General features: G+C 43.7%; 1 protein-coding gene across 1 annotated transcript in view; it reads right to left on the reverse strand.

The window, feature by feature from the left end:
* Positions 1 to 7,659: 7,659 nt before the first annotated feature.
* LOC119402169 (uncharacterized) overlaps positions 7,660 to 15,820 on the reverse strand; it is a 49,350-nt gene continuing 41,189 nt past the window's right edge. Inside the window, exons 4-5 of the mRNA XM_037669292.2 lie at positions 9,053 to 9,079; positions 7,660 to 8,339 (exon numbers count right to left, since the gene is read on the reverse strand). Of these exons, the coding sequence (XP_037525220.1) occupies positions 8,125 to 8,339; positions 9,053 to 9,079 (242 nt within the window). The 3' untranslated portion in view covers positions 7,660 to 8,124. The remainder of the gene's footprint in view (positions 8,340 to 9,052; positions 9,080 to 15,820) is intronic.

A 15,820-nucleotide genomic window follows, 5' to 3' on the forward strand; every position in this document is an offset into this window, starting at 1 on the left:
GGTCGAAGTTGGCTCGGCCTATTCTGTGGAGCCAGACTTTGCGACGGCCTTCCTTCTCTTTTCCACGCGGAATGGAAAAAAGCTTTTTCCCTTTGTTGTCACGGTTATGGCAGCCGAACGCACAGCAACCCGGCATCGCGAAAAAAAACCAAACGCACACGTGCACTTCGCACGTATGCGGGGAGCACAGTGGCGCTTTCAAGATGGCGTCGTAGGAGCAGAAAACAAGATACAAAAAAAAGAAGGTGCGCGCTACCACGTGACAGCAGCCGCCAGACCGGAGGCGAGGAGAGGAGGATCCGGCGTAGATCAAGAGATGGCAGTACTTTTCCGAAGGTAGAGGGGCTTAGTTGGCGCGCTTCGTTCGCGCTCGCTATCTCGTGAGCTGTCGCGCTTTTCAGAGAAGCCAAGCTTTATGGTTGCGATGTAATACCCCTGACACACGGCCACTCTAAAGTCCTTTAGAAAAGGGGACATCTTCCGGAAAGGCGTTCGAGCGCAGTGACACACGACAAAGGAGTAACTCCCTTCCAGAAACGATCCTTTTCGGAAAGGCAGATCGCGCATCTACTTTTCGGCCAGGAAGGGAGTACTCTCGCACACAGTGTGCAGAATTTATGAATAAAAGAAAACATGTTGCAACACTAAGGTGCCTTTTTTTTTGCGAGCGAAGATGTTTTAATTTTCAGCAGTAGAACGATTTGTCGAAACGCGAACGTTTATACTTTATAGCTATACATACTCTCAAACGCCTGCACCACATCACTAGAAAACCGCCATGCCACCATTCGCTGATTCATAACAGGACCACGAGGAAACACGCCTCGCCTTCGCACAGTCAAGAAAAAGTACAGCAAAAGCAGGAACAGCAAAACAACTGTTCATAGTTGGCAGACGAAGTTAAGTTGCTGCTAAAAACGGAAAAAATGAACGGAAATTGCGAGTATACGCGTTATAAGCCGCCAGACAATAAAAAAAAAAGTTTTCATGCTTTAATATCGCGAAATATGATGTACATGTCCATTTTTTGAATACATTTCCTATTTTGTTGCTCGCACAAACAGCGCCATTTTTTTCTACGGCGTTTTTCTGAGGAACCACTTAAAGCAGTTGTCCGGTGCCGTGTGTCATCGGCACAACTCCTTTCTGCAAATGGTCCCTTTAGGCGACAAAAGGGGTTTACCTCAAAGTACTTTACTATTGCCCGTGTGTCAGGGGTATTAGGTCGTTGTGATCGCCAAATTTTACGCTGGTAAATTGTGATAGCCGAAAGAAAAATGTGCGAGGAATGCGCGAGGGCACGTCACGTGATGTCACACATTTACAGCGGCAGCATGTTCAGCGGCACGCTCAATGTACTACAGCGGCAGCATGTGAAGCGTCCAGCTTCTGAACGCCACGTGCTGCCGCTGTACATTAAGCACAGAGCCGAAATGCAGGAAACGCAAAATGCAACACTGGCCTTAACAAGCATTGGCCTATGTTCAGTGCAGCCGAGTGATTGGGGTTAAATACCCTGAATGAGGCTGCACCTAACTCTTAGTTTTAAATCGGATCTATAGGTGGAAAACCGAAGCCACGGAGTATGCCACACAACCTGCATATTCAAAGCGTGTTCAAATCACGCATATTCTGCATGATTCAAAGCAGGTTCAGAAAGCCAGCTTAACCTAAAAAATTCCGAACTTTTGCGAAAGGCACAAGTGAGCTGTACAGTGATCGCCCAAAACAAATGCGGGGTGTAGAGAAACATTTGTAAATTGTGTAGTTCGTGAAAACACCTAGCTCCTTGTGTTTATATACGCGGGTATGTAACTACATTGTGCAGTACTGTTAACGGCTTTTGGCATTTATCAACTATTTGCTGTTCTTCCTTTGCGATCTGGTGGTTGTTGGTTAGGTGCCAATATCCTATTTGAAATCTTGCTAATACTGCCCACATAAAGTATTCTTCATGATAGCGTGTGTTCCTTTCATCGATGACAGGTTTAAGCGGAATTGTGCGAACTGAGTAGAGTCTCCTTTAAACTTTTCGACTTTGTTCCATACTGTTTTTGAAGTGACGGAACTATTAAAGGTATACTAACCCGATTTTGAGACATCGTGAAGGGACGCTTTTCGTTTCCTTGGTATGCAGTATTAACACTCCCCACACAACGGATTTATTTATTTATTTATTTATTTATTTATTTATTTATTTATTTATTTATTTATTTATTTATTTATTTATTTATTTATTTATTTATTTATTTATTTATTTATTTATTTATTTTCGATACTGCCAGTCTCATACGAGACCAAAGCAGAAGGGCATCAGTTCTTGGATACACAATACAGTTTTCAGTTTCACGTTTATACAGCGGCATATTTGTCAGAACGTGTAAGAATGGTTGGAGGCAGAAATGCCTGTAGGGGTCTCGAGGCAAAATTCAATAAGTACATTCTGAAAAAATGGCGTTAATTGTATACAAACACTGAGCAATCGGTACATACTTAAAGACGGCATAGAAGACAGCTCTTATCTAGTAGACAATACAACTCTAGTTGTACACAAACACAAGAGCACTGGGAACAATACACCAGAAAAATACACACTTAGGTAACTTTGAACCAGTTCCTGCATCCAGCAAACAAATTCGTTTACGCGCAGTTGGACTCGAACATTTATTCCACAAAAAATAACTGCTAGTAAAATGACAATACAACTCTAGTTGTACACAAACACAAGAGCACTGGGAACAATACACCAGAAAAATACACACTTAGGTAACTTTGAACCAGTTCCTGCATCCAGCAAACAAATTCGTTTACGCGCAATTGGACTCGAACATTTATTCCACAAAAAATAACTGCTAGTAAAATGAGAATACAACACTAGTAGTACACAAACACAAGAGCGCTGGAAACAATACACCAGAAAAATACACACTTAGGTATCTTTGAACCAGTTACTGCACCCAGCAAAACAAAATTGTTTACGCGCTATTGAACGCGAACATTTATTCCACAAAAATAACCGCTAGAAAAAACGATAATACGGCTCATCAAAAGAGAAAAAGATAACTGGAAAATTATTTGCAGAACATGTCCTCGATTTTTGAGGTGAACTCTGACAATGATTGTATACTGGTAATCGAGGGATCTAGACTATTCCATTCTCTTATTGACAGGGGAAAGAATGAATGCTTGAAGCAATCGTTGTACAAGGTGTATTCTGTAATAGTGAACGCATGTTTGTGTCTTAGTTCTCTGGATTCTGCTAGGGAGATGTATTTTGATGCATCGATGCGGCTGCGATTATGAAGCAGGTTGTGTAGAAATTTTAATCGTGCCAGTTTTGCTCTTGTCGCTAGCGTAGGAAGACCGCAAGATTCTAAAAGGTTAGTGGGCGAGTCGGTGCGTTTATACTTGTTGTAGATAAACCTTACGGCCTTCCTTTGTTCCCGTTCTAACCTTGCGATATGAGTGGCATATTGAGGGAACCAAACAGTGTTGGCGTACTCTAAAATTGGACGAACGAATGTTGTGTAGGTTAAGAGCCTAGTTTGTGTCGGTGCAAGTGGGAGACGCCTTCGTAAGAAAATCAGCTTGCGCAAAGCGGCAGCTGTGACGTTATTTATGTGTGCTTCCCATCTCAGATCGGAAGTTAATGTAACACCGAGATATTTCTGCAGCGTGACTCTTTGTAAAGGTGTGTTGTTTATTGTGTAAGTAAACTCAGAGGGTGCCTTTTTTCTGGTCACCGTCATACAGACCGTTTTTGTTAAGTTTATCGACAATTTCCATTCTTCACACCAGTGAGCAATTTTTTCCAATGAACTATTTAGTGCCTTGTGGTCATCGCTGTCTTTAATTTCCCTGTAAATAACGCAGTCGTCAGCGAAGAGCTTAATTTTGCAGTCTATGTCGGCTGTAATGTCATTTATATAGATAAGAAATAATAATGGCCCAAGGACGGAGCCTTGGGGCACACCTGACTTTACAGAAGCCGTCCCTGATAATGCGCCTTCGTAAACCACAAACTGTTGGCGGTCGCTAATGAAATCTTTTACCCAATTCGTAATCTCTCCACCCCCTATTGTGTTTTCTAGTTTTGAAATCAGTTTGGTATGACAGACACGATCGAACGCTTTCGATAAATCAAGCAGTATTATATCTGTTTGGGAACGGTTATTTATACAAAGGGCAAGATCGTGTACAACTTCAGTAAGCTGGGTTACAGTTGATAACCCTTTCCGAAAGCCGTGCTGGTGGCGAGACAGAAGGTTGTTATTTTCTAGAAAGACAGTTAAATGCTTTAGGATTATATGTTCGAGTATTTTGCATGACGTACTGGTAAGCGATATTGGTCTGAAATTAGAGGGAACAGCTGTATCTCCAGATTTGTGTATTGGAATAACCTTTGCTACTTTCCATTCGGATGGAAGTTTAGCAGTTTGAACAGATTTGCGATATATAATGCCCAGGTATTTACTGCACCACTCTTCATATCGTAACAGAAAATTGTTGGCGATATCATCAGGGCCGCATGCTTTTTTGGGGTCTAAGTTCAGAAGAAGGTTAAAAATACCCTCATCACTTATAACTAATGGTTCAATTGGCTTTGCGACAATCGCAATAATTGTAGGAGTGATACGGTTGTCATCAGTGAAAACAGATTGAAAATAATTGTTGAACATATTGGCCTGACTCGTTCTTTCGCTATCGGTTAGAGATGAAGTTGTTCCTGTGCCAGGCCGAAAGTGTTTCCAGAATCGATAAGGGTTGCTCTTAATGTAGTCTGGTAGTGCGGTGGCGAAATAATATTCTTTAGCAAGTTTTGCCTTTCTCTTGAAGTCTGCCATGGCACTTGCCAGGTTAGACACGCGCACTGAATTTTTGCCTTTATTTTTGATGACAACACGTATTTAGACAACACGTATAAAATATCTTACTTTGATTATAAAGTTTTCGTCGCTGAGCATTAGCAAGCCAGCCCCACCGCAACAGACATTATCCCGACGAGCCAACACAGTTCCAGAGTTTGCGAACTCTGCGTCTTGCGAGCAGCCTAAATCGAAGAAATCACTGTTGGGGTCACTGGAGGATAATTCACTCATCGTTGTTTACGTGCACCACAAGCACACGACAGATCTGCCTCCAGTACGTCGCGAGTTGCTGTCCTCCCGTGACGTCACACTGCAATGACACGTCACTAAGAAGACACCCCCTCGATATCGAAACCGAAAGTTTTTTTTTTTTTAAGGTAGCGGTATTAAAAATATATTCGATGCATTACCAGGCACCAGAATAATCTTTTTAGGGTTCTGGACGCCAGTGTTTTTACTTAGAGCAACAATCCGAAAATATTTAAAATTCGTGTCAATACTTCTTTAGGTTCATCAATTTCAATAAAATTCACTGGGTACGTTCCTTTTCATGTTCCCGTCATTTATGCCAAATTACAGACTGTAGAGATACCCAGATTCAATACAAATGAATTTTATTGATTGCCCCGACTTCAACCTTGCTTCCCAGAATTATTGGCAACACTGTGAGAGTGACGTCATTTTTGTCAAACCGGAAGTGACGGAACCGAGGTGCCACTACAGCGTCAGCTATCCACAAGGCAACAATTGTGTGCGTTTGGCCAGCGCTTTGTTGGCGGCGTGCGAATTTCAGTTCCTTGTGGCTGTGCGTGCGATGGGTGGCAAGTGGTGTTGCGTTGTGGGCTGTACACGATTACCCGTATAATTACCTTGACAGCCACGAAACACTCGCACCTAACGATTACCCCGCGTCTTTATATTAGAGTGTTTTAGCTAGCAGCGCCGGTTTACCGCAAGGAAAGTGCGGTGATACGGTACCGGCTGAAGAGTGCACATGCGCGAGCATTACCGTACGGAAACACTTTCCGTAACGTATGCAGGGTGCACCGCGACCGGGATGTGGCTCGTACTTGGCTTATATTAAATTCTTTCAAACGTATGCACTCTTCCCATAGCAATATTAAGAAGCTTTAGTTAGTCCGCAAACTTCTCAGCGATAGCATTTTACCCCATCGCGGCCGCGCCTGGACAGCTGCGCCATCTCGCGGTGGTATGCGCAATCAGGCAAGCAAATAACTAAACGGGTGTGTTCTACTTCATCGAAGAGGAATGGCGATTTTAGCTGGCCTCCAAATGCGTCCGAATCGCGGCTGTCATTTTCTGACGGTCAGTCACAGACATGGTACGGCTGTTGCAACGGGGTCACCTTTCCCCTGAGTGTCTGCTCTTCGCCGCTTTCGAAGCTTTCATACCACGCACTGGCGGAACCCGCATGCCTTGCACGATTTCCGCTTTTTGCCGACTTATACGACACGCGAAGAGAGTACTGCTCGGTTGGGTTTCAGTATAGGTGTCGCGCTTTTTGGCTTATTTAAAATTATTGTCTAATTTGCTGAGTATTCCTGCTATCGGACCCGTGACAGGAGCCTCTAAGGTACATAAAAGCAACATTACTTTGATATTTTAAAAAAATCGCCGGAGTTGACCTTTAACAGAGGTGACATATTTTTGCCAGTCTCTCAGCTTGTGTCCTTGTATACATTGCGTTTGCTTTCTTCTGTTTGAAGATGATAAAATTATATAAGCTGGGTGTATATGAGAGATACCCCAGTACTTATTCTGCAGTTTTTCGGCATCCCTACACTAATTTAACTGCCCAGCAGCCCAGGAGACTATGGCCTGGCGATTGGCGCCACTGAGACTATATATTCGCAGGAAACCTCTTTAATTTCATCGACATTTAATTGAGCCTTCGGAATTTCCTCCAGTTTGATGTTTTAAGTGAAAAGATGCCAGTCAGCAAACTTCAGCTTTAAATGACATGTTTTCCACGATAGGACAGGTAGTGATGACGAAAGATTGAAAACAGAGAGCGGAGTATCACTGTCATATGCGTTATTCAGGACTTCCCAGGATGAATCATTTAAATCTGCGGCGGACAAAACGCCAAGTCAAGACAAATACGCGTGAACATGGTGAACAATACGTTGGTACACGTGTCCATAACAGGAACGTGGTTACGAAAAAAAAAATGTAAAACATCTCAATAAGTTGTTGTCAATCCTGCCGCATTTTCGATGGACGCGAAATAAGTAGCAATAAGTTGTCAATAATTTTATTGGTCGGCTTCAACGCTTCCCAAACGAAGCATTCAAATCTCCCACTACAATTAACGTATCGGGTAACCCTTTTATAAAGTTTCCTGTTTCCCTACATTGACCCTTGTATGACAGTGACCTCGTTGCGCTGGCGCCTGCTGCACCACGTCGTCAACCTGAAAGGCTGGGGGCAAAAAAAAGCAAACAAACTACAGTGCTTGTCTTCACTTTCGCGTTTCTTTTTCTCGCGCTCCTTGTAAATCTCTAAGCCATGAACTTGTGCATGTCAACTAGCTCAGCTGTGACTACTCTAATATATTTCTACTCTTCCCAGAGGGTTCAAGTTCGCCCAACTTGCTTTATGATCACTATTCACTTTGCTTCTATGGGTTATTATTGGGTGTCGCATGAGCTACGTAGATCCTGAGTAATGATTGTGAAATTGAGCCCTTTTTCACTTATTGCATAACACGGCTGGGGAGCTACCGTTTTATAGGCGCCTATCTTCTTCTAAATAATGTTTATTTGTTCCTAGATGAGGAAGATGTGATATGAATAGGGCAGAGCATTCAATTGGCCTATACTTGATGTTTATTCATTATTACAACCATCTACTCGTCGACCTCCTTTTGTGCGCTATAGTAACGATTAATAATGATTACCTAAACGGTATCGCTAATCTCAACATTTCTTAGTAGTTCCGACAGCTTTCGGTAAATCGTGAAAATCCGCTATGAAGGACGCCACACACAGGTGAAAAATTTATTTAATTTTCGCTAACCAGCGTAATCGTTACTTCCCGCATCGCAAATTCGAGAATGCGCGTAGCAAAGTGGCCACGTCCAATAAATATATTAGCTAAATATGGAGCTTCTGTTCAGCAAGAAGCCTCAGGCTTCTGTTTAGCAAGACCAATTCAAGAAGTAGGCAACCTAAACGGCTTTCAGTAACCAACAACCCCCTCTGTTCTACTTCCTTATTCTTGTGACATAGATTTATTATCCGAACCATTTAGGGAGCCATGAAAGATTTCTCTGTGGCCCAATACACTTATATCGACATTCTTCGATAGTTCTGAAGAAGTTGCAGGTCTCGCAATATTCTGGCTTCCACCATAGCTCTTCGCATATCTTCTTGTTGTAGTTAAAGATGTACTTTTTGTAGCATCGTAGGCACCACCTTTTCAGTCCGTAAGGTGGAGAGTGCTTGCAATCTGCGCAGAAAAAAATAATAAAATCTGACGGCTTATTGGCGCTTTACAAATATTTATTCTCATAAAATATAGGTGACCGAAACGGCATACCCACTTTGGCACTGTGCTTAACCACCTGTGTGTGATGAGAACGAAATTATCTATCAATTTTTCATTTGTGCGATCTCCTGATATACCATATGTATGTATATCTGTGCGTGCGTGCGTGCGTGCGTGCGTGCGTGCGTGCGTGTGTGTGTGTGTGTGTGTGTGTGTGTGTGTGTGTGTGTGTGTGTGTGTGTGTGTGTGTGCGTGCGTGCGTGCGTGCGTGCGTGCGTGTAAACAATGGCGACAACCACAGGCTTAAGTTTAAATGTGCAATTCTCATGCTGTGCTGACTCTGGGGTGGCGGACGACCTCATCAAAATTACTGATCGAAGTTACTGTGGGTGGGGGGGGGGGGAGCTTTCAAATTAGTTTTGGGGGGAGGGGGCACAAAATATCTCAATGAGGCCCAAGCACTGCCTACTCCGCCGCAGAATATCTGATGTCCTTCCATGTGAGAAAAGAGAAGCCGATCGAAAGTGAGTCAAGTTGCATGAAAGTAATATGTCATACGTTTAAACGTACAAGCTCTAACGGTTCAAATGGAAAGTCGCGAATGTCCGAGATCCTTGAAGCATGTACAAGGTAGTAAAACAAAGACTTGGATAAAATACGTGCTGGTAACATACCACGTCCATAGGCACAATTTATGCGACCTGTAAGACAAAACAACAAACAAATTAAACAGATACGAGTCAACAATTCGTCAGCTTTGCTGTAATGCCCTGTATTGCTCCACTGAATAAACGCACTTCATTCAAGAGAAGTGAAATATATTTCTGATGAGGACACACTAGGACTGAGAATCACCGATACTCTACTCAGCAGAGCTTACTCGGTGTCACTCACTATTGTTTTACACGGCAGAAATTAGCCGGATTTTCACTCGCTATTCTACTACAGTTGACGCTCACTTGCGCTACTTGTCCCTACGGTTCTTTGAAGCAGGGCTCACTTGGACTCAGACTCACCACAAGTCCACCATGATATTCACGGGGGCTCATTTCTCTGAGTACTCACGAATTACTTCACACTAAACTCCTTCGGTCTTCGGACTCACTATATTCCGCACAAGGGCTCAGAGTCAACACATTCTACACAGCGGAGCCGATTTCAATTCATGCTCGCCATACCTCTAGACACCAAAGCTGACTCTCACTCAGACTCACCGTATTCTACACAAGCCTCACTTGCACTCAGACTCACCACGATTCTATGCAGTGGAGGTCACTGGCAAACCGGTTTAATATAATGCTACTCAGCCTGGCCTACTCGGAGTCAGATTCACCATAATTGTGCATAGCCGGACTCATTCGGACTCATCATAACATTGTACAGCGAAGCTGAGGTGGACATTGTCACCATAATTCTACCAAGTGATTCACTGGGCTAACGCTCGCCAGAATTCTGCACATGCTTACCATAATTCTATTCATCAAGGCTGACGGCGCGCCCAATGCATGAGCGCCGGAGAGAAACTAACGGTATCGTTGGCACATTGTGCTACAGGGCCGTCTGCACAATTAGTACACACAATAAAAAGTGTATACAATGTGCGTTATTTCTTTCGGTAATTGTATATTAGTTGTGCAGACGGCCCTGTAGCACAATGTGCCAAAGATACGTCTCTCCAGCGGCCGTACTTCCCATTGGGCTCGCCAAGCAAGCTCACACTGTAAAGCGAATTCAATACTCGTAGCCTTGATAACACAGCGACAAGACTTTCGAGCTCTCACGAGCCGCTGACATACATCTTGCATCTTGCCACCGTGGGTGACGAGTGTCAGCTGGAAGGGCGACGTACCACGTGCTTCGTGGCGAAGTGGCAACAAAAAGAAATGCAGGGTGCATCGGAGGGCCAAATTTCAAAATTATTTTCTCTCTTAAAACAAAAAAAAATGATTTGATTAGACTTTTTTCATTACTTAGCAATGAAGTCTTCAATCGAACGCCGCATCACAAGCATTTTTACTTGGAACGCATCAGTACAAAAAATACGGGCAAATATGCGACTTGTCGCATATTTTCTCGATATCACAATTTTTTTCAGGAAGATTTGAGGCCTATTTCACACATAAGTATTTTTGTACAAAAATACACTTTCCTGAAAACCATACCAACATTAAAATGGTTTAGGGAGAGTTCGAGTTCGCTTAAGAAAAAATCGCAAACCCTGAAGATTTTTGTTGTTTTTGAAAATACGTAGGTGGCAGTTAAATAAGAAAATTTCGGAATTATTGAATAGGACAAATAAACAGAACTTTTCTAGTACGGCAAGCGTAGTCTTGAAGCTCAACTCACAAAAATAGATTTTAGATACATTTTTATATTGGGCACAGTTTAACAAGAGCGAGCGAACTTTGAGGGGGCGCCACGGTCGTAAAAAATTTTCGAGCAGGAATGTTTTGCCACAATACTCCATGTGGTATGGGAAGAAGATTTAAATTTTATCAGGGAAATCTGCGATGTGCGAGCGCCACGGCTGGGACACTTGGCATGGACACACATATATATATATGTGTGTGTGTGTGTGTGTGTGTGTTCGAGGTGTTATTCTGGGTGAAAGTCACTTTCGTCGCAACTCTCAGAGGCCACAGAATTAGGTTGTGTTTGGTACGATCGCAGTGTAGTGAAGCCAAGTGTCTGTAGAAGTGAACGAATACTAATCAATGCTACAAAACGAAATGTATCATTCAGAGTGTATTTCGCGTCTTTGCTCAATGTGCCGATGCAATCAACCACTAAAAAGAGGGCATTTTAGAAATAATTTTTCGAAAATGACTTGGGATGTCAAAGGATAACGATATGCGAACTCAAACCAAATAAGCCTAACTGCAAAGCAGCCTCACTGCACTGAGAACCTCAGGCACGACAATGCTATATTTTATTTTTACACGTACTTGCTTTAAAAAAGTAGCCAAAATACATACGTCTTTCGTATTGCAACCAACTCATAATATACAACTAAACGAATGAAGATTGACTGTTGACCTAAAGAGATGAAGGTGAACCATCACTGGTTGACGTACAGGTAGCCTCACGCACAGGTGCCTCGTTGAAAAAGGTGTTGTGCCAAGAAGCTTAGTCGAACATGGTGGTGACCCATGGTGTTTCTTGCTTTCCTTGTTTTGATGATCCCCCACCAACAGATAATTGCAATTAATTCATTATGTAAAAGATTGGAGAGCTATAATTCACCTCCACAAAGCACTACTGCATAAACAAAATTAAGTCAAGTGCGCTTGTCAAATGGGTGCCGCAGTGCTATAGCCGACCTGCCGGAGGGGGGCACCCCTTCCACCCCGGCAGGTTATCTGTAGCACTGCGGGTAATGTGACGCATTATCTTGCCGATAATGCGTCACATTACTCGACGTGATACAGTGTTGGTAAATGGTGTTGTTTCAAGCGTAAAAAATAATGCGGCAGTGTTCCGAAAACAATCGGGAAATGCTTCCATCCACAATCTCTCTCTCAGCAATTCAGGACGCCGTAATAAACTGAGTGCACGCAGCTCTATTCTGTTTTCTTTTTTTTTTTTTTTTTTCATGCCAGTGTGCATTTCTCGCATTGGTCACTGTGCGGTGTCAGATAAAACGGAGCTTACCGCATTCTTCCCGCCGTACACTGGAAAACACGTCCGTGAGTAAAGCAGTTAAAATAGCAGCAATTAGTATAACTCGCATAATGATTACGTGGACAGCGCTAACCGGCGGAACAGATGCAATTGTTCGATATCGCGGGAAGAAGTGTACGCTATATAGTTAGAGAGGTATACGTAGGCTGCAGTGTGTGTTGGGAAACTATTGAACAGCTGCCCTTAAATGCCGTGTTTGAGTGTCCGATAAACATTCTTCCACTACTGTGCATTGTTCTCCAACAAGAACAATCAGTGTGTGCTTGCTCAAGCTTACGAGTTAGATTTCGGTGGCGGCATTGTCGGCACGCGAAAAGACACGGCGCCGGCCGAGTACAGAAATTCGGCGCTCCCAGGTGCACCGGTCCCATGCGTATCTATGTGCCCCGTTTTTCGGTAACTGGTGCTTTGTCGATCTTGGACTTATTGTCAGCGAGCAGCCGTTTCTGATAGGGAAATCTCATCTTTTATCGAGTTCATTTTTCACTCACGTTCCGCCGCCGGAACGTGAGTCATTAGTAGAGACGGGATTTAGGCAAATGCCTATTTTGTTCCTTGCGCTCCTATCGGACCACCTTGATATGAGCATGAATTAGAGCCAACGAAGGGCGTTTATGATGTTATTGATGCCCATTTTGGCGTTTGTGCCTAAATGACTATAAATGCCTGTTTTTCGGAGTCGGCGCGCATATATGAGCGCCATTTAGCCTCAAGTTTCGCTTTCGGAAGAAGTTGCCCTTGTTCCATGTTATCTTCTAACATTGGCTGAATGTTGTCCTCCCGGAATCACGTTGGCACAATGTTGCCAACAGACATTGTAAGAACGCTAAAGGGACACTAGAGGGAAACAGTAAATTAGTTTACACTGATACAATACACTCTGAAAACTATAGTGCCATAATTTCACCACGACACAGGTTTATTAACAGATGAGAAAATCAGTCGCAATTGAGTCTCATTTTTAAATTTCCCGCCAAAGGTCTCCGATGGAGACGTCACGGATATCAGTTTTTTTTTTTTTTTCGCATTTTAGCCGCATTTTCTTAACAAAACTTTCTGAAACTTGGTATGCTAAGTCTCTGGCTCCCTCAGAAAACAACGTACTTCATTTTCATTGATTAGGAACTGAGTAGGGCCTGTTAGACGCCGTCAAAACCTATGACGTCATGGTTACGGGTGAGGGAACAGCGGGAACTTCACGGTGGCGTCGCCATCCGCATGTTCTTTTTGATCGTTTTCACGCTTACCAAGTGTCTTTTCGCAGCAAGCGTGGTGTTATTGGTATCTTGAATGAGTAGTTTACTAATACGAGAAAAATCATTTTTCCTTTAGTGTCCTTTTAGCACAGGAAATTTAGTCTGCTTTTAGCACAGGATAGAAAGAAAATTGACACAAAGGCGCTTGTAGGTGTCCTGCGTGCATTTCTGTTGGATGAACGTTATCAGGATGTTTTTTTTATCGTGATATCTGCGTGTATGCTTGTAAAAAATAGTTCACATAATGAAGGCATCTTCGCGGCGATGTGATTTCGTGTAATAACGAGGTTATGTGACTTATGTCGGATTCGGATGCGATCAAGAGGAAACCTTATTGTGTTGTAGAACTAATAACACGAACGCAGTTGAAATTCTGACGGCGTAGCATTGTCATGAAGCTGGAAAATACTAATGCATCGAATCATCACGGAGCTAGGAAACAAGCAGCCCACGAAAACACCCATTTGCACAGCTTTATTTTCATACCAAAGAGTATTACGTTGCAAGTTCGAACAAGGTTCCCCTTTTACTCAGAGAAAAAATAAATATAAACACAGCGTATGAAAGAAAAGCAGCATGCCATCACAGTGCAGTCCTTCTGAGGGCCCACAATGTCGGGTATCGTGTGGCGACAGAAGGATATCAGCAGCTCGCTTTTCTACTGACATGATTAGCAAGCAATTACAAAATCCCACACAATGTATACATTCAGACTAAAAAAAATTTCACCCACTTAGATAGAAAGAAAACCATAAATTCAAACAGCAACAAATATTAGACGATAAAACGGAAAGGCGGGCTAGTTGGTTCGGTTGCATAATGATAATATTGCGCACGCAACACTTGTGAACTTTTCGTCTGTGTCTTCGTGTTGTGTGCGCAATATTATCATTATTAGACCATAGTACAGCAGAAAGATATACAAATTTATTACGGCAGAGAAATATATATCAACAGACATTATTTATTTGTGTAAAGAGAAAAATACGTCGAATGCCGATTTTTTATTTCCAGTTAAACAATTACAGAGCTTTTTTCGTAAACATTACGAGGGTCGATGTCCGGGCTTGTTGGTAAATGCATAAAAAATTTTAAAGGGACCGACAACTGGCCAGAACGTGTGATTAGATCCTGGTAGAAATGAAAAGACCGTGAAATATATAGTGGCAGATTCCAGCAACCTTCTCGCGTTGTGAGCAGGATTTATATTTTTAAATCGTGTTTAAAAGTAGGAAAAAACTGGCATGTTGCGTAGCCTAGCGGTAGCGCCTTGAATCTGTATAGGGAGTATGCACTGAAACTGAGCCGCAATGTGGCGCTGCGGTGCCCCGAGCTGGGCGCCATTTTTGCGGTTCTCGTGCAGCAGCCGACCCACGCTTGCTACTGTGTTTGCTGTGTGTACGCGCTAGGTGTTGTGTGGTGTTTCCTTGACTTCCGTGTACTCGCGTGTTTCATTAACGATAGTACGGCGTTGGAACTGTCCCCTACCACTGCGTGTTGCACGGATCTAGTCATTTGCCTGGCTGTGCAAGCGATCGCCGTGCTGCTGCAGTGAAAAGATGCTGCTCAGCGACTACGCCAAGTCGTTGTCTGATCCCGAGCGCAGGAGATACCATATCAAAGTCGCAAAATGCGGTAGCGACGACCCCTTGGCGTTTTCCGATGACCAGTTCACGAACGATGTTGGCTGCTATCCCAGCGTAGATCGTGCGGATATCAACGATTATCTTGTTCACGGGACAAGTTTCGTGACGCGGGAGCAGCTTAAGAGCTACAAATCCTTGGAGGCTCACAATTATGTCACAAGCGGCCTCGTGGAGCCACCAAGGGTGAAAACTCTTCGTGATGGCAACATCGTCGTCGTTTCAAAGATAGGCTGCACATATTGTACCGCATGTTCCCGACTTAACGGCTTGTTCTAGGTATCCGTAAAGTTAGTGATCGGGTGCTAAAGTGGTAACGCTTGCTATCAGTCGCTGATATGGCGTCCAGCCATCGCACTTTCGTGCCGCTATCACTAGATGGGCAGCCAAGTTGTCGCTGTGGTTTCGCGTGTTTTTAGCGCTTGGAGCAGGGGCGGCGCCAGGATTTTGATGCTAAGGGAGGGGGGCACCGAAGACAAGCGAGTTCCTTCAGGGGGGCAGGGAACATATGCGTTGTGTTTTGACCATGTTTGCTCGAGGGGGCAGGCAGAAATTTAGGGGCAGCTCTAGCACCTCCCCCCCCCCCCCCCCCGGCGGCTCCCCTGGCTTGAAGTAGTGCTCTAAAAATCTAATCGCGCGCGCTGAACACTGATTTATCTTACTATCTGCGCATGTCCGCCACTCACAAGCGTTTAAAGAAAAGCCGCTGCTGCCGTGGCTACTAATCAAGCCTGATGGTGAAGTTCTGTGCGCGCACTGCACGTGCATGGCTGGCCTTGGCGAGGCGTGCTCACACGTTGGAGCAGTGCTCTTTTACTTGGAGGCAGCAGTGACACGCCGGGATGGTCGATCATGCACGGAT

The sequence above is a fragment of the Rhipicephalus sanguineus genome, chromosome 8, assembly GCF_013339695.2.
Source record: "Rhipicephalus sanguineus isolate Rsan-2018 chromosome 8, BIME_Rsan_1.4, whole genome shotgun sequence".
NCBI lineage: Eukaryota > Metazoa > Arthropoda > Arachnida > Ixodida > Ixodidae > Rhipicephalus > Rhipicephalus sanguineus.